Source organism: Bubalus bubalis, chromosome 6 (assembly GCF_019923935.1).
Source record: "Bubalus bubalis isolate 160015118507 breed Murrah chromosome 6, NDDB_SH_1, whole genome shotgun sequence".
NCBI classification, from domain to species: Eukaryota; Metazoa; Chordata; class Mammalia; order Artiodactyla; family Bovidae; genus Bubalus; species Bubalus bubalis.
This window is the reverse complement of record NC_059162.1, coordinates 118,623,592-118,647,842: the sequence shown is the minus strand read 5'-3', so window position 1 is coordinate 118,647,842 and position 24,251 is coordinate 118,623,592. Positions and strand designations below refer to the sequence as shown.

Here is a 24,251-nt window from a genome sequence, read left to right as displayed (position 1 = left end):
ATGTCTAACTCTTTGCGACCCCAAAGACTGCAGCATGCCAGGCTTCCCTGTCCATCACTAACTCCCAGAGTTTACTCAAACTCATGTCCATTGAGTCGGTGATGCCATCCAACCATCTTACAGGCCTTGTATATCTTACATTTGTTCAATGTGCTGCTGGCTTTTGAGTGGTCTCCTTGGCTCTCATATGACTTTCTCCAGGGATACTCCCATCCTTTCCTCAGCCTCTTCCTGAGAAAATTGGGGTTTCCTAAGGATTGACTACCCTCTTGACTACATATCAAGCTAACAAGTACACCCTCAATGAAGACTCCTTTTTCATGTTCTTCTCATAACCTTGGAGTCTTTACTTTTTCAACAATCACATCCAGAATCTATATTGGTGTGATCTGTGAAGCTGATGCTAATTTTTTCCCAAGCAGAAAAAGTTTACTGAATATTTTGACCTTTCCATAGTTACCGAAATCATTTTGATTTTAATGTTATTTCTTCAAAATATATAAAACTGTCTCTGCTTTCCAAATTTCACTGACAACCGATGTTACAAAACTTATGATTTTTTAAATTTGATAGGTGAAAAATCATATATTATTATTTTGATTTGCATTTTAAAGTTTTGAGTGAAGTTAAAGAAAAGGCAAGAGAGTTCCAGAAAAACATCTATTTCTGCTTTATTGACTATGCCAAAGCCTTTGACTGTGTGGATCACAATAAACTGTGGAAAATTCTGAAAGAGATGGGAATACCAGACCACCTGATCTGCCTCTTTAGAAACCTATATGCAGGTCAGGAAGCAACAGTTAGAACTGGACATGGAACAACAGACTGGTTCCAAATAGGAAAAGGAGTATGTCGAGGCTGTATATTGTCACCCTGCTTATTTAACTTATATGCAGAATACATCATGAGAAACGCTGGGCTGGAAGAAGCACAAGCTGAAATCAAGATTGCTGGGAGAAATATTAATAACCTCAGATATGCATATGATACCACCCTTATGGCATAAAGTGAAGAGGAACTAAAGAGCCTCTTGATGAAAGTGAAAGACGAGAGTGAAAAAGTTGGCTTAAAGCTCAACATTCAGGAAACTAAGATCATGGCATCTGGTCCCACCACTTCATGGGAAATAGATGGGGAAACAGTGGAAACAGTGTCATACTTTATTTTGGGGGGCTCCAAAATCACTGCAGATGGTGACTGCAGCCATGAAATTAAAAGATGCTTACTTCTTGGAAGAAAAGTTATGACCAACCTAGACAGCATATTGAAAAGCAGAGACATTACTTTGCCAACAAAGGTCTGTCTAGCCAAGGCTATGGTTTTTCCAGTGGTCATGTATGGATGTGAGAGTTGGACTGTGAAGAGGGCTGAGTCCCAAAGAATTGATGCTTTTGAACTGTGGTGTTGGAGAAGACTCTTGAGAGTCCCTTGGACTGCAAGGAGATCCATCCCATCCATTCTGAAGGAGATCAGCCCTGGGATTTCTTTGGAAGGAATGATGCTAAAGCTGAAACTCCAGTACTTTGGCCACCTCATGTGAAGAGTTGACTCATTGGAAAAGACTCTGATGCTGGGAGGGATTGGGGGCAGGAGGAGAAGGGGATGACAGAGGATGAGAGGGGTGGATGGCATCACTGACTCGATGGACATGAGTTTGAGTGAACTCCAGGAGTTGGTGATGGACAGGGAGGCCTGGCGTGCTGCGATTCATGGGGTCACAAAGAGTCAGACAAGACTGAGCGACTGAACTGAACTGAACTGAACTGTGGTGTTGGAGAAGACTGTTGAGAGTCCGTTGGACTGCAAGGAGATCAAACCAGTCAATTATAAAGGAAATCAGTCCTGAATATGCATTGGAAGGACTGATTTTCAAATGAAATGGAAGTTCAGATTTCACATGTGCTCTCCCATTATTTTTGTTATTGGGAACCAACATGTAATGGAAAACATGTACAATATCATATAAGAAATGAATCTCCAGTCCAGGTTCGATGCAGGATACAGGAAGCTTGGGGCTGGTGCACTGGGATGACCCAGAGGGATGGTATGGGGAGGGATGTGGGAGGATGTGTTCAGGATGGTAAACACATGTACACCTGTGGCAGATGCATGTTGATGTATGGCAAAACCAATACAATATTGTAAAGTAAATAATAAAAAATAAATAAAAATAGTAAAAAAAAAAAAATCTGCAACTCACCTATACCCAATAGAAAAATATCATGTTCATACAGGTCATCTTGCTAAGCATGTTTAGAGCTACAAAAAAACACAAAATTAGAATGTCAGCTTTCATAACACTGGAGTTGAAACTGTTTATAAAGCAAGTGGACTTTATACAACCAAACAAGATATTTCTGGCACAGGAGACAGTCTTAAGACTTTCTTGATAAGTATAGAGAAAAAAAGAAAAAGAAAAAATGTATTAAAGAGAAGTTAATAAGTATAAAGGACAGATAAGTAAAATTCAATATAAAATTAACTAACGTTGATAGAGAAAAACCAAAAATGAAAGAGAAAATATTTTCAAAAACAGAATAGAAGAGAGTCTTAGAGCACTGAAGAAGGAATCCCATTGGCAATGTGTTTTTTGGAAGGGAGGGTGTTGCAGAGCAATGAACTCCAAGACACATCCTGACTAAGCATCGTGATGTGGATGAGGAGGGGGAGGATGAAATTTTAAATACACAAGAAGATGAGCACATGGTGTAATGAGCCCCAATTACTCAATGCCCAGCTTTAATAGCCATCAACTCTTGGCCAGGCTTGTCCAGCCCCTACCCTACTCCCATAGCCCCTGTATTATTTTGAAGTAAGTATTAAACAAATAGGGTTTCAATTATAAGTATTTCAGCATGCATCTCTAAAAGAAAAGAATATCCACAATAAATAAATTCTTTAATATCATCAAATATCAGCTGTTGCTTGCATATCTATCTCATAAATGTAATAAATGCTTTAAATGGCATTTATTTTAATTGGTATCAAAACAGATGCTCTCTGTGATTGACTCAGTGTCTCTAAGTCCCACCTAAGAGTGGGCTTCCTCTCTGTGTCTCTCCTCTCTGTGTCTCTCCTCTCTCTGTGTCTCTGTCTCAGTTCCTCCCCATCCTCCTCCCCAACTTCTCCAGGCCCTCCCCCCTTTTCCTCCTCCCCACTCTCCTTCTCATCCCCCTCCTCCCCTTCTCCTCCACTCCCTCCCCCCTGGCCCTCTTCATCCTCCTCCTCCTCCTCCTCTTTCTTCTTCTATGACTTCATCTAGACTACCTGTGGCACAGTCTGCCTTTCAGGTTCCCATTTCTACAAAATTGCTCCCATCAGTAAACCACTCAGCCTCAAGAGATTCATGTATCAGCCATGAATGGAAAGGTCTTGTCATGTAGAGTTGAGGTAGAGAATGTAGCCTGTTTCTATGACTCCTACCTATCCTACTTATATGACTCTGGTGTGTTGTGCTCGTCGCCAGTCTTGTCCAACTCTATGTGATCCCATGAATTGTCTCCTCTGTCCATGGAATTCTCCAGGCAAGAATACTGGAGTGGGTTGCCATTCCCTTCTCTAGGGGATCTTCCTGAGCCAAGGGTCCTACCCAGGTCTCCTGCATTACAGGCAGACTCTTTACCATCTGAGCCACCAGCAAAGTAATGACTCTACTGACTATATTACCCCACCTAGCTTCGAGATTAGGGTCTTCATCATCATGAACCATTAATTATCTGATGGCAAAGATTTTGCCACTCACCCTTGAAATGGGCGACCCATGATTTGTTTCCAGGAAGGGTTGAATGAAATGCTGGATGAAAGAATGAATTAGATGAATAAAGAGTGAATTCCTCAAACCAAACCCAGTGCCTCCCCTCAAGTCTTCTTGTCCAGCCCTCAGGACACTGGGTCTCTCTGGTCACCCTCCTTCACTTGGCTGTGTGTTTCTGGCCCAGTCTCCACAGGGCATCCTTCACATCTTTGTTTCTCAGACTGTAGACAAGAGGGTTGAGCATCGGGATGACCAGGGTATAGAAGACAGAGACCACCTTGCCCTGCTCCATGGACTGCACAGCTCCCGGCTGGGCATACATGACAAAAAGGGTCCCATAAAAGAGGGACACGGCTGTCATGTGGGAGCCACAGGTGGAGAAGAGCTTGTGTCTCCCTCCTCCTGAGTGCATCCTCAGGATGGTCACTGTGATGTAGCCATAGGAGATGAGAACCACGAGTGTGGTGCCCATGATGATGAGGCCAGAGAGGCCAAACATGACCAGCTCATTGGTTGTAGTGTCAGCACAGGCAAGCTTGAGCAGAGGCGGCACATCACAGTGGAAGTGGTCGATGTGGTTGGAGCCGCAGAACGGGAGGCTGAATGTTAAGGGGGTCTGCACAATGGAGTTAAAGGAGCCCCCATAGTAGCAGCCCAGCACCAGGCGGGCACAGACCGAGGGGCACATGGAGATGGGATAGCGCAGGGGGCTGCAGATGGCCATGAAGCGGTCATAGGCCATCACGGCCAGGAGGAAACCCTCTGTGGTGACCAGCATGGAGAAGAAGAAGAACTGGGTGGCACATCCTGCAAAGGTGATGACCTTGGAGGAGAACAGGAAGTTGACCAGGGCCTTGGGGTAGATGACAGATGAGTAACACAGGTCCACAAAGGAGAGGTTCTTGAGGAAGAAGTACATCGGGGAGTGCAGACGGGCATCCAGGGTGATGACCACGATCATGGTGAGGTTCCCCAGGACGGCCACCACGTACAGGACCAGGAACAGAGCAAAGAGCAGGGCCTGGGTCTGTGGGTCACCAGCAAATCCATCCAGCACAAACTCCTGCAGAGGCATCGCTGAGAGGTTTCGATTTTGGGGGGTTGACATGGTCCTGAGCTGGGGGACACAGGGCAGAGAGCAGAGAGCTGGTGGGAGGCAGGGAGAAGGGAGCAGGTCAAGGCCACAGGGTCATACTCTCTTGGAGAATAGGAGCCCTTCAGTGTCTCACTGCCCACTGACCAAGAGACAACCAGCTGCCCAGTTCTGCTGCCAGATGAGCTCAGACTGACCTGGAAAGGAACATTTCCTCCAGTTCACTAATTCATAAGTTTGCAAGTTCATTCCCTCTGTCAGAGACTCTGAGCTGCTGTCATTGTGGGGTGGGGGCATATCAGGGGCTTTGCAGAGTTCAGGACCTTCAGTTTGAGGACTGTTGCAGCCCCTGTGCCTCCTTTAATACATGGTTTCCATCCCCAAGGGGATGCTTCTGAATTGTGTCATAACCTGTCCTTCTTCAACATCTAAGCGTGCACTTTCTTGCTTTGTTAACCCATTCACAAATTTTGGAAATGTTTACTGAGTGCTTCCTGCCCACGTGGAAGACCAAGCTGGAAGGAGAGCAGGAATTAGCAATGATTGGGCGAATTTCTGTCATTTTGTCTTGCAGACCCTGAGCCCCATCTCAGCATCACTGTTTGGAACCTGGACTACACTATCATTCTGTCCCCAGAGCACTGTGCATCCTTGAGGATCTCGGGGGACCTCTAGTGTTGGACAAATTTGGGAAGGAAATAACCCAGTTCCACAGTCTGAGAAGCAGTAGGACAGGGGCTGTGACTCATTCAGGAGATGGGCATGTCTTCTCCTGTCCTTACTTCCATGCCCCTGGCTCCTCTGCACACCCTGTGTAGTGATTGCTTGGAGCAGTGGGAGCCTCCAACACAGTCACATCTGCTTAGTGTCAGGGTCCTCCTGCTGGGTGCTGCTTCCTGTCCCTGTCACAGCCCAGACCTCCCTGGTCTGCCCTGAGCGGGGCTGACCACCACACTCTCATGGCACATGGGGACCAGCTCTGTGATGGCCAGAGGAATTATCAGGGGAGATGCAGCCTGAAGGGGGAGGAGTAGTGAAGGATGGAGGGCCCAGAGCTGCAGCATCTCCCACAGTGTAGATGAGGATCAATAAGAAAGTGTATTTCAGAGCAGAGCCCATGTGGTCTAGAGGTCACATCTATAGCATCACGACCTGGCTTACTTTGGAAGGAGGGGGTTGTGCAAGCAGAGGCTGGGTGGTCAGTGGTTCCTCTGGAGGAGCAGTGACCTCCACATTCCTTCTCAGGAACTTCTCTTGAAGTTTTCTTAGAAGGTGCCCTGAAAGATTCTATACTTTCCAACAAAGGAGTGGTTGATGACCATGGAGGTTGTCCAGCTTTCCTCTCCTGGGCTATTTGAGCCCCACCCTCACATGACAGCAGAGCAGGACAGTGTGACCTGGATGTCCAGGCAGATCCCTCTCAAATTCAGGGCTGGAGCTGGTGCTCAGGGTGGAGTTGAGGGTCTGCCCTACACACGTTGGCTGCACACCCTGGTACCCAGCCAGTTCCTGTGCCCCTGTGCTCACAGCTGAGGTGGCCATGACCTAGCTCTCCACCTCTGCTTGGCCAGGTCCTCATGAAGATAATCCTGGCAAATGTGACCAAGGTGACCTTCTTCCACCATTCTCAGGTTGACTGGCCTTGCTCCTATGCCCTTGGGGTTCCTAGCTTCATGTTTGTGAATGTTTTCCAGGAAAATTCGTCTGCATCAAAGGCCTTAGGTCATCACAGCAGTGACCCTAGGATGCCTGGGGGAGCCCCAGAGAAGTGACTGGCTTTTCTTCTAGGAAGCCAAGCTACCAGCTTTGTTATAAAAAACAAACTCACACATTCCTTTGGCTTGTTGAGATGATCCAGTGAGGCTATTTTAGTGGCTTTAGTAAACCTGTGTGAATTGAGCCTGAGAAAGTCTTGCCTAATAAAGCAAAAAAATTCAGTTGTTATCTGCAAGCTTCAATTTGTATTAACTATGGCTGAATCCTTCCTTGTGAGCTGATCTCACATGTGGTCTGAGGGCCTATAGCATCCAGCAGAGCCTGGAGCTTGTCAGAAAAGAGAGCCTCAGGCAATAAACTAAATCCCACACTTATAAGAGACCCACTGATTATTTCTATTCTCTTTAAAGTTCAGACCAGCTGCCCTCAAGGACCCTGTGCAGTGCAGCAGGGGTGGAGGGGGGCCGGCTCCCAGGACTCACCTGTCAGTGATGCTGACCACGCCCTGCTGAGTGATGACCGCGGTGCTCCTGTGATGTCAGGAGGGGCATGGCTCACTCAGGACCCTGTGCTGCCAGGGAGGACGGGACTCCTGACCCAGGTCAGTGCTGATGATAATGACGTGGAGCCCAGGACACTACCCTGTTCAGCTCTGGCTTCCTGTGCAGGGAAATGAGAGTGGAGAGGGGTTAGCAGAGGACTCCTGTGTTCCCAGTGAGGGTCTGTCCAGTGTCCATGTTCTTGCTGTAGGAAGCTCCTGGGTCTTAGAACAAGTAAAGGATAGGAGGATTCAGTTCACTTGCTCCTTTAGATCTGATCCTGTGCTTGGGTGGTATGTCCTGAAACCTGCACTTCAGGGTCTCTCTGCTGGGGAAGATATATCTATCTCAGTTAGCTGGGAATAGAGGCCTCAAATGACCAATTAGGTGAGACTTGTCTCTGAGTGCACTGGGACTCCCAACTCCCTGGGTCCCCGGAAGCTGCCCTCCAGTGGCCCATCTTGCTCTGATTCCCCTCAATTCAAGACAGAGGAGGCAAGAAGCCTGAACCCACTCAGGAAGCACTGGGGGCCAACAGGAGAGAAGGAAGAGAACTTAGAGGGGCCCAGTGGCCCTCCTTGGAGCGGTGTCCTCCGGGCAGCAGGTGTGACATCTTGGTCCGTGGCCCATCCCCACCCCCCCCAGCCCCACCCCCACTAGTTGTTTTGAGGAAAACCGATGGGTAAGAAATCTGGACCTGTGCTCCAAGCACAGCCCTTCCTATGCATCTATTATCATTAGATGCACAGAAATATTGTCCTGTCTTCAGTGTGGCCTGACACTCAATGAAGACTTAAATATATGTGCTGAATCAGCTTAAACATACATGCTAAATCATTGTAATCCTGGTTAGAAATCCAAAGAGAAAATGCAACACTTAGTAGTTCAGTTGTGTCTGATTCTCTGCGACCCCATGGACTGTAGCCCGCCAGGCTCCTCTGTCCATGGGACTGCCCAGGCAAGAATACTGGAGTGGGTTGCCATTCCCTTCTCCAGGGGATCTTCCCAACCCAGGGATTGAACCTGAGTTTCCTGCATTGCAGGCAGATTCTTCACTGTCTGAAGGTGATATGTGATTATTAGAAAAATACAGAAAGTATAATTTAAATTTATATATACATCCAAATAATTGGGAGATTGGGACTGACACATATACACTACTGATACGATGTATAAAATAGACGATTAATGAAAATCTACTATATAGCTCAGGGGACTGGACTCAGTACACTGTGGTGGCCTGAATGGGAAGGAAATCCAAAGGGTGGAATATACGTGTATGTGTAGCTAGTTCACTTTGTTGTTCAGTAGAAATTAATGAAACGTTGTAAAACAACTGCACTCCAATGAAATTAATTTAAAAATGAAATACATACATCCAAATAATAGTGTATATTTTATCATACATCTCCCAGTAATTGATAAAACAAGGGGAAAATTAGAGTAATACGTTAGATTTAAAATATTAACTAATTGAACCTCCTCAGCACCAATAGTCAAAAACACTCAGCAACTGCAGAATTTAAATTCCCTCAAGACACCAGAATATCACTGTAATAAGGTGAAAAGTGTCTCCCTCCAAAAAAAAAAAATAATAATAATAATGTCTACCCAGAACACCAGAGTATGATCTTATTTCCAAACGAATCGGCTAGCATGAGGTCATGCTGGATTAGGTAGGCCCTAAGTCCAATGACTGGGGTCTTTATAGGAAGAGAAAACAACACGGAGACACAAAGGCACAAGGGCAAAGGGCATGTAAAGATGGACTGAGGTTGGAGGGACACAGCACAGGGGGAGGAACGCCCCAGATGCCAGGAGCCTCCAGGAAGAAGCAAGGAAGAATGTTTGTCGAGAGTTTTCAAGGGCAGCGGTCTCTGCTGACAACTTGATTTTGAACATCTATCATTATGACCTACGGAGAAGGCAATGGCACCCCACTCCAGTACTCCTGCCTGGAAAATCCCATGGACGGAGGAGCCTGATGGGCTATAGTCCATGGGGTCGCTAAGAATCGAACATGATTGAGTGACTTCACTTTCACTTTTCACTTTCATGCATTGGAGAAGGAAATGGCAACCCATTCCAGTGTTCTTGCCTGGAGAATCCCAGGGATGGGGGAGCCTGGTGGGCTGCGGTCTATGGGGTTGCACAGAGCTGGACACGACTGAAGTGACTTAGCAGCAGCAGCAGCAGCATTATGACCTAAGAGAGAGTAAAATTCCTTTTGCTATAAGTCACCAAATTTGTGTTAATTAGCTATGGTGGCCCTGGTGACTGAATCAGGAGGGTGGTGAGGGAGTTTGCTTTCACCTGGCAAAATCAGCAATACACTTCACTGCTTTATCTTGTTCTCCAGCTCTATGTCAAAATGCACTCTGCAGGGATCTTCAGCATTTTTCCCAGTTATTCCATATTCTAGTTCAGTTATTTCAATTGTTTTAAACATGATAACATACAACAATTTACTTGTGGAATCTGCTTTGTAGAGACACTTTAGGTTGTTTCTTTATATTCTTATTCAGTAATGAATATTATGCAATGGACATCTTCCCCTCTTAAGTGGATATCTAGATGTGTATTCCTGAGTAGAAAGGCACATTTTTTTCAAGTTCATTAATTTTCATTTTAATCTTACTTTATTAAGGTTCCTTTCCTTCCATCTTCATTTTTGCCATTCAGTTACTCTACTCAACTCTAAAACTTTCCATTTGAAGAAGTCCTGGTTGCATGGGAGAGAAGTAATCTATAGGCTGCTCCAGTGACCACAGTGTTAGATAACTGTGGGCACAGAGGATTGATCAGTTCAGTTCAGTCACTCAGTTGTGTCCAACTCTTTGCGACCCCATGGACTGCAGCACGCCAGGCCTCCCTGTCCATCACCAACTCCTGGAGTCTACTGAAACTCATGTCCATTGAGTCAGTGATGCCATCCAGCCATCTCATCCTCTGTTGTCCCCTTCTCCGCCTGCCTTCAATCTTTCCCAGCCTTAGGGTCTTTTCAAATGAGTCAGCGCTTTGCATCAGATGGCCAAAGTACTGAAGTTTCAGCTTCAGCATGAGTCCTTCCAATGAATATTCAGGACTCATTTCCTTTAGCATGGACTGGTTAGATCTCCTTGCAATCCAAGGGACTCTCAAGAGTCTTCTCCAACACCACAGTTCAAAAGCATCAATTCTTTGGCGCTCAGCTTTCTTCAGAGTCCAATTCTCATATCCATACATGACTCCTGAGAAAACCATAGCTTTGACTAGACGGACCCTTGCTGGAAAAGTAATATCTCTGCTTTTTAATAAGCTCTCGAGGTTGGTCAAAACTTTTCTTCCAAGGAGCAAGCATATTTTAATTTCATGGCTTCAGTCACCATCTGCAGTGATTTTGGGACCCAAAAAAACAAAGTTTCTCACTGTTTCCCCATCTATCTGCCATGAAGTGATGGGACCAGATGCCATGATCTTGGTTTTCTGAATGCTGAGTTTTAAGGCAACTTTTTCACTCTCCTCTTTCACTTCCATCAAGAGGCTCTTTAGTTCTTCTTCACTTTCTTCCATAAGCGTGGTGTCATCTGCATATCTGAGGTTATTGATATTTCTCCTGGCAATCTTGATTCCAGCTTGTGCTTCATCCAGCCCAGCATTTCTCATGATGTACTCTGCAGATAAGTTAAGTAAGCAGGGTGACAATATACAGCCTTGACATACTCCTTTCCTGATTTGGACCCAATCTGTTGTTCCATGTCCAATTCTAACTGTTTCTTCTTGACCTGCATACAGATTCCTCAGGAGGCAGGTCAGGTGGTCTGGTAGTCCCATTTCTTGAAGAATTTTCCACAGTTTATTGTGATCCACACAGTCAAATGGAGAAGGCAATGGCACCCCACTCCAGTACTCTTGCCTGGAAAATCCCATGGATGGAGGAGCCTGGTAGGCTGCAGTCCATGGGGTCGCTAAGAGTAGGACACGACTGAGTGACTTCACTTTCACTTTTCACTTTCCACTTTCATGCATTGGAGAAGGAAATGGAAACCCACTCCAGTGTTCTTGCCTGGAGAATCTCAGGGACGGGGGAGCCTGGTGGGCTGCAGTCCATTGGGTCACACAGAGTCAGACACGACTGAAACAACTTAGCAGCAGCAGCAGCAGCAACACAGTCAAAGGCTTTGGCATAGCAATAAAGCAGAAGCAGATGTTTTTCTGGAACTCTCTTGCTTTTTCTATGATCCAGCGGATGTTGGCAATTTGATCTCTGGCTCCTCTGCCTTTTCTAAATCCAGCTTGAACATCTGGAAGTTCATGATTCACGTACTGTTGAAGCCTGGAGAAGGGAATGGCAAACCATTTCAGTATTCTTGCTCTGAGAACCCCATGAACAGAGGGTTGATAATCCATGACAATTCCTCTCTTCTGTTGTAGTTTTTTCACCAAGTCTCTATGGGTCTGGACCGCCTACATTCATAACTTCCATGAGAAGAGGAGGGTGAATTGTCCTTGCTGTAAATCATTCTGCCCCTTCAGCACTCTTCATGAGCAAATGCATCACATACTATTTATCCACTTATCTGCCTAAGTATTTCTTGAAATGATTTTACCAATGAAACAAACTGAGCTGTAGGGTTCTTTGTTTCCCCATTTACCCTTACTTTCATAAGGTGCTAAATCTCTACCTTCTGTTTTCATTCGTGTTTCCTGCTGCCAATGAATTCTCCTAAGATTTCAAAGTACTTTCAGGCATTGGCATCTTCTCATTTTTATACTAGATATGTGACAACGCTGCAGTTTCCGCTGGAATAGCACTTAGAGGAAGTGAGTTTTTTAAAGACATTTTCCTCCTGCTTCTTCTTTTCCTTAATTCCTTTGGATCCTTTGACATGGTGCATTCTGTGTTTAATCAATTTGTTCATTGTGTAGGAACTCTATCAAGGGTGAATAGCATCAATTTATAAAATCATGAAATCTTTAACTTTGGAGGACAACAATTTTGAGCAGGCAAAATTTTAGTGGCATTTAGGCAAATTTCATTCTCTTTAGCTGATGATGGTGAATTCCATGAGTAAACATGACTTCATGATTTTTTCTCTAAATGTGTATAATATAAAAATAAATCATTTTTTCATATCCTAGACCAGAAAGGTGAATGCCATGACTGGACTTCTGGGCAACATCTCCAGTGCCAGTGTCCTCCATGCCCTTGGGATGATGGAGCAGGAGCCCAAGGGAGCTTCTGCCCCAAATGGAACCAAAATTTTGCCTCAGACCCCTGACCTCTCTCCTGTGTGAGAGGCACTCAGCCAAAATTATTCCTACTGGCATCAAGTTCACTTTAGGGAATACTTTGGCCATGTATTTAAATTATCATTCTTGTTGTTATTTGAAACAGGGTCATGGATATTTGGTTTGGGTGAAGTATAAAAGAAAGGTTAAATATTTGGTTTCTCTTTGGAATCATCACCCATTAGTGCACAATTAAAATTTATCCACCAATCATATCTTTTGTACCAGTCACTGCTTGAGGTGTTTTATTCATGTACATTATCTCAGATGAGCCTGGCCATGCAAATATATTTTTAATTGCAGTATGTATGTGAGTCTGTATGTATTATAGTTGATATTTAATCATATGTTAGTTTCTGGTGTACAGCATAGTGATTTGACATTTACATATATTATGAAATGATCACTTAAACAAGTCTAGTAACCATCTGTCCCCACACAAAGTTTTTACAACACTTTTGACTACATCCGTTATGCTGCATATGACAGCCTAGTGATTTATTGTTTGTATATTCCCTTCACCTATTTATCCCCTTTAGTGCCCTCCCTTCCGGCAACCACTCATTTATTCTCTGTATCTGTGAGTCTATTTCTGTTCTGTTTGCTTATTTGTTTTCAGATTCAAAATGTAAGTGGAGTCATATGCATTTTCTTTTCCTGTCTGACTTGTTTCACTTAGGTTAATCCCCTCTAATTCCCCCTACAAAGATGAACTTCCTCCTCTGCTCTGCGATTCCTCTGGGCTTCAGTTCATGTAGGAGAAGCAGCGCACTTGTTCTTTCTTTATCAGGAGCACTTCAAAAACACTGAACTGATTCGTTAGCATTCTCCAGTGGTGACTAAGTTTTTTGTATTATTATGAATTCATATTGAATGGATTTGATGTATTTGAATGTATTGTAATTACTATCCTTAATAACATCAAACTGTCTCATTTTTAGCCAGTGGGCAGCTCTTCTATTTGGTCCAAATCTAGACCTGACCTACCAGCCTTTGATCACCTTTTTGTTCCTGAAATAGCACGCTGTTCTGACTTGGGCACTCCTCTAAGAATCCAGGTACCTATTGGTGGGCTATGAGTCCTTTGAAGCCACACTGTCACAGCTGATTGACCTGTTTAACTTGGCTCACCAGCTGTTTCCTCCTAGCTTCCTTATGATCTTCCGCTTGCTGACTTCTGATTGCGACAGTGCCCAGGACTCGGGGGTCTGAGTCCTCCTTGCTGTCACTGGCTGAATGACATCATCTAGCTTCATAGCCTTATCTCATCTTACAGTTCCACAATCTTTCCCAGCTCAGAATCCTTTCCAATGAGTTGACTCTTCGCACAAGATGGTCAGCTGGAGCTTCAGCTTCAGCATCAGTCCTTCCAGTGAATATTCAGGGTTGATTTCCTTTAGGATTGACTAGTTTGATCTCCTTGTTATCCGAGGACTCTCAAGAGTCTTCTCCAGCACCACAGTTCAAAAGCATCAATTCTTCATCACTCAGTCTTCTTTATGGTCCAATTCTCATATCTGTACATGACTACTGGAAAAACCATAGCTTTGACTATATAGAACTTTGTTGGCAAAGTTAAGTCTCTGCTTTTTAATATGTTTTCTATGTTTGTCATAGCTTTTCCTCCAAGGAGCAAGTGTCTTTTAATTTTGTGGCTGCGGTCACTGTCCTCAGCAATTTTGGAACCCAAGAAAATAAAATCTGCCACTGTTCCCACCTTTTCCCCAACTATTGAAGTGATGGGACCAGATACCATGATCTTAGTTTTTAAATGTTGATTTTTAAGCCAGGTTTTTCACTCTCCTCTTTCACCCTCATCAAGAGGCTCTTTAATTTCTCTTCACTTTCTGCCATTAGGGTGGTATCATCTGTATATCTGAAGTTGTTGGTATTTCTCCTGGTAATCTTGATTCCAGCTTGTGATTCATCCAGCCCAGCATTTCACATGATGTACTCTACATATAAGTTAAAAAAACAGGGTGGCCATATACAGCTGTGACATACTCCTTTCCCAATTTGGAACCAGTCCATTGTCCCATGCCTGGTTCTAACTGTTGCTTCTTGACCTACATACAGGTTTCTCAGGAGACAGGAAAGGTGGTCTGGTATTCCCATCTCTTTAAGAATTTTCCATAGCTTGTTGTGGCCTCTTTAATATTTCTCGAGCATGCTGGCCACACTTCCTCTGGGGTCAAAATAGCACCTGCTTTTCTTTTGGCTTCCTGGGATACTTGCTTGGCTAGTTCTTGACCTTCCCTGTGAGGACTACCTTCATGTCTGTGCATGACAACTGTGTTGAAAGCTGCAGTGACGATGGGAGGTAACCCTAGGAAAGTACAAGGAGCCGATTTCTTGCATCTTGTAATATAAAATACCATGTCCTTGCAGCCTAAGCTGCTGCTAGGTATTGTACCTGTAGCCAAATGTCTTCTGCCCACATTCACCACATTTCTGTACGTGCCCAGGTTCATCGCTAGGTTCTCTAGACTTGGGTCACTCTTTTAAAGATGATTAAGTTTCAATTTCTGAATGTACATAGTTTTTAATTTCTTTCTATATACACAAATATATAATTTCTTTAAATGAATAAACATTTTTATATACACCAGATTTTTAAGCTGTTTTTATGATTGTTGGCAGAGTCATTTTTCCCTTTCCTTTAAAAAATTGGATCAGTTTCCTTCCTAACATATGAGCATATAACCCAAGCTTATATGTGACCTTAGGTGCATGCTTGCTCAATAGCTAAGTCATGTCTGACTCTTTGCAACCTCATGGACTGTAGCCGGCAGGCTGCTCTGTCCATGGGATTGCCTGGCAAGAATACTGGAATGGGTTGTCATTTCTTCCTCCAGGGGATCTTCCCAATCCAGAGATCAAACCTGAATCTCCTGAATCTCCAGCATTGCAGGTAGTTTTTTTTTGTTTTGTTTTTTGTTTGTTTTACTGCTGAGCCACTTAGAAAGCCCATATATGACCTTGTGTGAAAAGTGTGAAAGTGTTAGTCACTCAGTTGTGTCTGACTCTTTGCAACCCCATGGACTGTAGCCCTCAAGGCTCCTCTGTCCATGAAGTTCCCCAGGAAAGAATACTAGAGTGGGTACCATCCCTTCTCTGGAGGATCTTCCCAAACCAGGGATAGAACCCAGGTCTCCCACATTGCAGGCAGATTTTTTACCACCCGAGCCATCAGGAAAGCCATGTATGATGTGTGTGTGTGTTACTCAGTCAGCTGTGTCCAATTCTTTGTGACCCCATGCACTGTAGCGCACCTGGCTCCTTTGTCCATGGAATTCTCCAGGCAAGAATAGGGGAGTGGATTGCCATTCCTTTCTCCAGTATATGACCTTAGATAATCTATATTAACAATCCAGCTTACATGATTCCATATAATGTCTGTACATGGTTGCACAATCATTTTGAAAAAAATTATATTTATAAACTATGCTATACAAATGTAAGTTATCCAAGAATATGGTTGTAATTTTGTCAGTCTGTTTAGCTTTTTACTTGTTATCAGGATGGAGTGGCAATTTTTAAGAGTTTTACACATGGAACTGGGAATCAGAGGTCCCCTTTGGCCTTTTTTATAATTCAGGTATCTTTTTAATTCAGATATCTTATTATGGAGTTTTAAGAGTTCTTAATATACTCTAAGTATGTCTTTTATCAAATACATGTTTTGCAAATATTTTTTCATGTCTGTTTCTTTTACTGTTTCAATGTGTCTCTGTAAACTAAATATTTTTAACTTCTATAAAGTTCTAATTATCAAATGTTTCCCTCTGTAGCTTACACAGCTTGTGTCCTATCAAAGAAATGCTTGCTTAACCCAAAGTTTTAAATATGGTCTCCTGCATTTTCTTCCACAGGTTTTAAATTTTTATACTTAGGAATCTTGTCTATTTTGAGTTAATCAGTATTAGGGTTGATGTGTGTCTTTTTGCATATGGATGTTCAATTGTTTCAGAACAACTTGTTGAAAACACTCTTTCTCCATTGAATTAGCCTGCCAGTTATATCAAAAATAAATTGACCTTATATACATAAATTTAGTCTGTATTCTTGATTCTGTTTCAGTATGCCCAAATTACACTGTTGTGATTTCTCTGGTTTTTATAGTAAATCCTGAAATCCAGTTGTTTAAGTCCTTCAACAATTTTATTCTATTAAAATTAATTTTGCCTACTTTTTTAAGTACACAAAAATTCAAGAGAACAGAGTTTTAGGATATTAGTTCCTTGACCAAGGATCAAACCCATGCCTCCTCTCTGGCCACCCTCCTTCACGTGGCTGTGTGTTTCTGGCCCAGGCTCCACAGGGCATCCTTCACATCCTTGTTTCTCAGACTGTAGATGAGAGGGTTCAGCATTGGGATAACCAGGGTATAGAAGACAGAGACCGCCTTGCCCTGCTCCATGGACTCCACAGCTCCCGGCTGGGCATACATGACAAAGACAGTCCCAATAAGGACAGTCACTGCAGTCCTGTGGGAGCCGCAGGTGGGGAAGATTTTGTGGCTCCCAGCTGCTGAGCGCATCCTCAGGATGGCCACTATGTGTAGCCATAGGAGATGAAGACCACAATTGTCACCCCCACAATGATGACCCCACAGATGCCAAACAAGAGCATCTCATTGAGGGCTGTGTCGCCGCAGGCCACCCGGAGCAGGGGGGCACATCACAGAAGTGGTCGATGTGGTTGGAGCTGCAGAACGGGAGAGTGAATGTGAAGCTGGTCTGCAGGATGGAGTTGAGGGAGCCCCCACAGTAGCAGCCCAGCACCAGGCGGGCACACACTGAGGGGCACATAGTGATGGGGTAGCGCAGGGGGCTGCCGATAGCCACGAAGCGGTCATAGGCCATCACAGCCAAGAGGAACCCCTGGGTGGTGCACATCAGGGAGAAGAAGAACAGTTGAGTGGCACAGCCAGCAAAAGGGATGACCTTGGAGGAGGACAGGAAGTTGACCAGGGCCTTGGGGGCGATGGCAGATGAGTAGCACAGGTCCAGGAAGGAGAGGTTCTTGAGGAAGAAGTACATCGGGGAGTGCAGACGGGCATCCAGGGTGATGATCACGATCATGATGAGGTTCCCCAGGACGGCCACCACGTACAGGGCCAGGAACAGAGCAAAGAGCAGGGCCTGGGTCTGAAGACCACCCTCAAATCCCTCCAGCAAGAACTCCTGAAAAGTCATCACTGAGAGGTTTCCATTTCCATGGGGTGACATGACCTCAGTCCTCAGACCAGGAGAATTACACCTCCAGTGATGGTGAACTAGCTAACCCAAACTAAACTCCTGCTGAAGACTATTAGAAAAGATCAGCAATAAAAATGAAATTTGATGGAACATCTAGGAGAGTTAGTTAATGACTTAGTGAAGAATTGCTAACGAAGTTCAAGATAAACACAGAGGACCAGGGATTCCAATGCTGAGAGTTCTTTGCCCTGGAGACATAAACCAGTTTTGAAAAGAAAGTCCAAGAGGCCCAGTGCCCGGGCAGTGACGTTTTGCTCTGTTGCTTGTTTTGTGGAACTACTGGTGACAATAGAAAAAAAAAAAAATTGCAAAACATGTATATGATACTCGGAACCACCAAGGATGCATCCACAGAAGTAAGTTACTAAAAAAGGAGACAGAGAGACAGGCTGAATCTGAATTGGAAGAGATGATGGCCAAGTGTTTTATCAAACCAATGGAAAATATTAGTCTGCAGATTCACGAGGCCTATTAAATTAAAGCAGAGTTAATGCAAAGAACAGCACATTCATGTATATCAGAGTAAAAATATTTAAAACTGAAACAGAGGGAGAAGTCATAAATGCAGCCTGAGGACAAACAGACTGTCCCTTCAAAGAATCTCCTGCAGGAGTAAGACTTCAGTTGGTTTCCATCCATTTGTAGCCAGCTGATTTTCAACAGGCTGCCAAGAGCAATTAATAGGAGAAGAATAAAATCTTCAACAAACAGTGATGGGACAACTGGAAATCCACATGCAAAAAAAGGAATTAAAAGGTCTACCTCACACTACTTACAAAAATTGACTCAAAACAGGAAAAGCCTTAAAAGTAAGCACTGAAATTATTAGAATAGAAGAAAAGGTCAGTGTAAATTGTCATGACCTGGGATTAGTCGGCATTTTCCTAAATATAACTCAAAAACACAAGCAACAATAGTAAGAAAATGATTGGATTTCATCGAAATTAAAATACTTTATGTCTCAAAGGACATTATCAAGAAAATGAAAATAAAAACCATGAGATAAAATGTCTGCAGATTATATATCTTATAAGGACCTCATCTCCATAAACCATAAAGAACTCTTACAACTCAGCAACAAAAAGACAATCAATTTTTTAAATGGGCAAAGGACTTGAATAAGCATTTCTCCAAAGAAGATCCACAAATGGCCATTAAGTACAGGAGAAGATGTTCAACATCATTAGTCGTTAGAGGAATCAGGGCTGAAGCCCAGTATGAGATCCACTCAACCCACTAGAATGTCCATAGTGAAAAAACAGAGAAGAGCACCTGTCAGTGAGGATGCGGAGGAACTGGAACCACCATGCAACATTAATATAGATATAAAAGTGGTGCAGCTGCTTCAGAAAACAGTAACAACCCCCTCTTAGGTATGTAACCCAAGAGAATTGAAAACATAAAGTCACTTAAAAGCTTGTACACAAATATTTATAATAGCAGTATTCATAATAGCCAGAAAGTGGATGTGAGCCAAATGTCCATCAAATGAGAAATAGACAAAATTTGATATAGCTGTAGAATGGAATAATATTTAGCCATAAAGGGAATAAAGTTCTAATACAAGACACAATATGGAGAAGCCTTGAAAACAATGCTAAGTAAACAAAACCAGATATGAAAGGGCACAAATTTTATGATTCCGTGGAAATGTCCAGAAAAGGCAAACTCAGAGACAAAAAGTACATTAGCAGTAGCCAGGGGCTGGGAGAGCAGGAGGGTGGAGGGTATTCCGACACCAGCTAGTGTTGATGGCAGAAGAGCACCGTGGATGTACTCAAACGAAAAGGAAGACACTCCTGCTTACACTCTTTAAAACTGTGAAATTGTAAGTTTTTGTCATATAAGAATTGTTTCTCAATTTAAACAAAAACGAAAGGAGGAGGGTGATATAAAAAGATTTACCAGCAAGATAAAACTGAGAGAGTTTGTCACTAACAGACACAAACTATGGGAAATACTGAAAGATGATCTTCAGGTAAAAGGAAATTGATCCCAGATGGAAACTCAGAGATGGCCGAAACAATGAAATCAAGGAAAAGGGCAAAAATACTGAGATATCTAAATAAATATGGATTTTATAAAATGCTTGAAGGTTAAAACAGAGAGAGATTAAAATAGAAAACACCAAATGTATGCAATTCAGGAGGGGGTAATTAGGGTACAAATAGTCTAAGGCTTTTTGCCTTGTTCAGAAAGTAAATAAAAATGCTACTGTGAGTTGTATTAATTCAAAAATACAAGTTTAATTTTTTTGTAACAACTGAGAGAAAAAGTGAAGGAATGTGAAACATCCACAGTAATATAAAGAAGAAATGGAATAATAACAGTTTTCAGTGAATGCAAAGGAATGGAAGGAAATAAAGAACGCAGGCAAGCTACACTGTTGGTAGAAATGTACATTGGTGCAGCCCCTGTGGAGAACGGGAGGCAGGTTCCTCGAAAAACTAAAACTACAGCTACCATGTGATTCAGCGATCCCCCTCCTAGGCGCGTATCTGGAGAAAACCGTGGTCTGAAAGGATGCCTGCTCCCCGCTGTTCTCTGCAGCACTGTGCACAGCAGCCAGGACATGGAAGCAACCTGAATGCCCATCAGCGGGGGAGGGGGTAAGGAAGACGCGGAAATACGTTATGGGAGTATTGTGCGTGTGTGTGCTCAGCTGCTCAGTCGCGTCCGACTCTGCAACTACATGCACTGTAGCCCACCAGACTCCTCTGTCCAAGGAATTGTCTGGGCAAGAATACTGGAGGGGGTTTCCATTTCCTTCTCCAGGGAATCTTCCTGACCCAGGGATCAATCTGGCATCTCCTGCATTGGCATGTGGGTTCTTCACTAGTACCCACCTGGGGCTCAGCCATTAAAAAGAATGAAAAATGCCATTTGCAGCAACATGGGTGGACCTAGAGATTGTCATACTGAATGACGTCAGGCAAAGAGAAATATTGCACGATATTGCATATATGCCCAATCTAGAAAGAAATGACAAAAGTATTTACAAAATAGAAACGGACTCACAGACTTAGGGAACAAACTTATGGTCACCGGGGAGGAAGACTGGGGGAAGGGATAGCTAGGGAGTTTGGGATGCACATGCACACACAGCAATATTTAAAATGGATCGCCAACAAGGACCTACTGTATAGCACAGGGACTCTGCTCAATGCTATGTGACAAAGTAAACGGGAAAAGAATTTGAAAAGGAGTGAATACATGTGCATTAGCCGAATAACTCTGCTGTACACTTGAAGTTATCACAACATTGTTGATCAAGTATATTCCAACATAAAATAAAAAGTTAAAGTTTGAAAAGAAACACCATGATTACCTTAAATGTCAGGACGGTGCCTACGTTACCAGGGATCAATGGAAGCTGGGGCTCCTGAACAGCCAGGGCACACAGGGCACGTGAACTGCTGAGCTGAGACTAGGGGTAGAGCGTGTCTTGGCCTGCATGCTTCCTGGGCGGGGGTCTGCTTTGCTATCATGCCTGGACACCGAGTGTGACTCTGTGCACACCTCTGCATGTGTTGTAGTGAAGGTGGAAGGCTGGAGCACTTGTCCGCGTCCTGAAGCCATGGCACTGGAGAGGGGTCCACAGGAGACCTGCCCTTGCTGACCTGGGAAGCAGCCGCCACCACCTCCTTTGAAGGAGCTCAAGCCAGACTGAAAGGGAACACATACAGCACTTAATTTACTGCACAGATGCCACTTCCTTACGGATCAGACAGACACCAGGATGAGTTAGAAGTAACCTTGCCTCAAGTCACGTGACATGAACAAGCAGCTTTTTGCCCTCTGCTTCCTCCCTCTCTAGACTTTTTCCTTTCAGGCTTGGTGACCCCAGTCTTTGCTTGTCCCCCCCAGGTTCTCTGACCACTTCCTTCATTTCTTTCAGTTCAGTGTGGTTCAGTTGCTCAGTCATGTCCGACTCTTTGTGACCCCATGGACTGCAGCACACCAGGCCTCCCTGTCCATCACCAACTCCCGGAGTTTACCCAAACTCATGTCCACTGAGTCGGTGATGCCGTCCAACCATCTCATCGTCTGTCGTCCCCTTCTCCTCCTGCCTTCAATCTTTCCCAGCATCAGGGTCTTTTCCAATGAGTCAGGTCTTCGTATTAGGTGGCTAAAGTGTTGGAGTTTCAGCATCAGTCCCTCCAATGAATATTCAGGACTGATCTCCTTTAGGATGGACTGGTTGGCTCTCCTTGCTGTCCAAGGGACTTTCAAGAGTCTTCTCCAACACCACAGTTCAAAAGCATCAATTCTTCAGCACTCACCTTTCTTTATAGTCCAACTCTCACATACATGACCACTGGAAAAACCATAGCTTTTACTAGATGGACCTTTGTTGGCAAAATAATTTCTCTGCTTTTTAATATGCTGTCTAGGTTGGCCATAACTTTCCTTCCAAGGAGTAAGCGTCTTTTAATATCATGGCTGCAGTCACCATCTGCGGTGATTGTGGAGCCCAAAAAAGTAAAGTCTTCCACTGTTTCCACTGGTTCCCCATCTCTTTGCCACAAAGAGATGGAACTGGATGCCATGATCTCAGTTTTCTGAATGTTGAGTTTTAAGGCAACTTTGTCACTCTCCTCTTTCACTTTCATCAAGAGGCTCTTTAGTTCTTCTTCCTTTTCTGCCATAAGGGTGGTGTCATATGCATATCTGAGGTTACTGATATTTCTCTCGGCAATCTTGATTCCAGCTTGTGCGTCTTCCAGCCCAGCGTTTCTCATGATGTACTCTGCGTGTAAGTTAAATAAGCAGGGTGACAATATACAGCCTTGACGTACTCCCTTCCCAATTTGGATCCAGTCTGTTGTCCCATGTCCAGTTCTAACTGTTGCTTCCTGACGTGCATACAGGTTTCTCAGGAGGCGGGACGGGCTTCCCCATTGTCTCACTCTGTCTGAAATGTGTGCCCTGTCCACCGCGCGGGTGTCGCTAGCTCTCTCGTCTCGCCAGGGACCCTGCATGGCCCGCTCTGCCGTGACTGTTCGTCCTGTGTGCTGTCAGCAGCCTGACCATGCCGCCTCTTGCTGTGCTGCTCATGTCACACTGCAGGCGTTTGATTCCATGTCTGTGGTCCGAGGCTGGCCTTGGTCTGTTATTTTGCACCCCCAGCATGGGGTCTGTACCTTAGCAGCGTGCGCTCAGGCTCTGGTGGTACTGATCTGACCCTGAGCAATGCATTGAAAGTGAAGTAGACAGTGGTGCTCTCTGTTTATAATGAAAACCGTCCCTTTAGTCTAAATGGCTCTGCATCCCACAGGCAGGGCTGGTCAGGCGGGAGGGTGCCCCCACTTCCCCTGCTGAGAGCAGACCTGAGTGCTTACTGTACACACGGCCCTGCTGCCCCTTACACACATGGTCTCCTCCCACTCTTGCAGCCCTGCTGGGTGGCTGCCCTGACCTTACCCTGTCCCACCCACGCAGAATCTGCTCGCCCAGGTCTCCTGAGCTCCTGACCCAGATCTGTGCTGCGTCTGAGGTGGCATCAAGGACCCCCACGCCTCCCCATTCACCTCTGGCTTCCCATGCCATGAAGCGCCAATGGGGAGTGGGTAGGGGAGGACGCTGGGGTGTCAGCGAGCATCAGGCCTGTGCTCCGGGTTCTGGAGTGGGAAGGCCCTGGGTGTTGTTGGAAGCAGGGGAGTCTATCAGCTCACCTGCCCACCCAGATCCTGTTGCATCACCCAGGCAGCAGGTCAGGCCCCTACCCTGGGGTCACTGCTGGGGAGATCTCTCTACCTGGCATGGTGAAACTTGCTGCCTCCAGTGGCTAATTAGGTGAGCTGCTTTGCGTCCCAGCCTCTGCAGTGAACTGGGACTCTGTGTGCTCCTGGGTCCCCAGTCACCTGCCCTTGTCTCATCCTGCTTCACCTCAAGGTCCAGTGAGCAAAGCCCAGAAGTCCCTCAGCTTCCAGAGGGGCAAACAGGAGACAAGCCCAGATTCAAAGAACCGGCCCTGTGACCCTCAGTGGACATGTCCCCCTGGGGTGGCAGGGGTGGACCCCTGGGTCCAAAGCTGTTCCATCGCCACTCCCCACCTCCACCCAAAGTGTGCTGTTCTCTGTGTCTTAAATGACTGGTGAAGAGCAAAATCCTCCTCTGGACCCCTCTGGGCTCCTCCCGCCAGTGGATCCTGACCTTGTGCAAGTCACTCCCCATGAGAGAGAGAAGACCACCCTAAATATATTTCTTTTCCGGGAGAGGATGGAGGAAATTGAAGCATGATAATTGAACAATCTTGATTCTCAAAACCATAAAAGTGTCTGACAAAGTCAGGCAAATAGAAGGTGTTTGGAGCCAGCTGTGAGGATGCCCCTGTGTCTTTGCCAATCGCTGACCTAACCTTGGCCAGCAGTTTGATGTCTTCACTTCTGAAACCATGAGGGGAGGAGGTGGCATCAGCGGGCATGTGCATTTTGTAGAATTTGATTTTTCCTTACAAAAATATGGTCACACTACACATCAGGCCTGTGATTTTTTAACCAAACACTGTAATCTTTGTCCTTCTAAGCCAGGCTTTCAATGTCTCCAATGTATGGGAAGGTCACAGTTTGTTGACTGAACTCCACGAAAATGAATATTTAGGATATCACATTATT

General features: G+C 44.7%; 1 protein-coding gene and 1 pseudogene across 1 annotated transcript; both read right to left on the bottom strand.

The window, feature by feature from the left end:
• Positions 1 to 3,911: 3,911 nt before the first annotated feature.
• LOC102414948 (olfactory receptor 12-like) lies at positions 3,912 to 4,862 on the bottom strand. Its single transcript, XM_006066785.4, has one exon. It carries the CDS (start codon positions 4,860 to 4,862, stop codon positions 3,912 to 3,914), a length of 951 nt encoding a protein of 316 aa, XP_006066847.4.
• An 11,796-nt stretch (positions 4,863 to 16,658) lies between these two features.
• Positions 16,659 to 17,604, bottom strand: LOC102414613 (annotated as a pseudogene).
• Between the last annotated feature and the right edge of the window lie 6,647 nt (positions 17,605 to 24,251).

Coding starts and splice junctions, on each gene's coding strand:
- LOC102414948 (XM_006066785.4), bottom strand. CDS start 4,862: ATGTCAACCCCCCAAAATCGAAACCTCTCAGCGATGCCTCTGCAGGAG.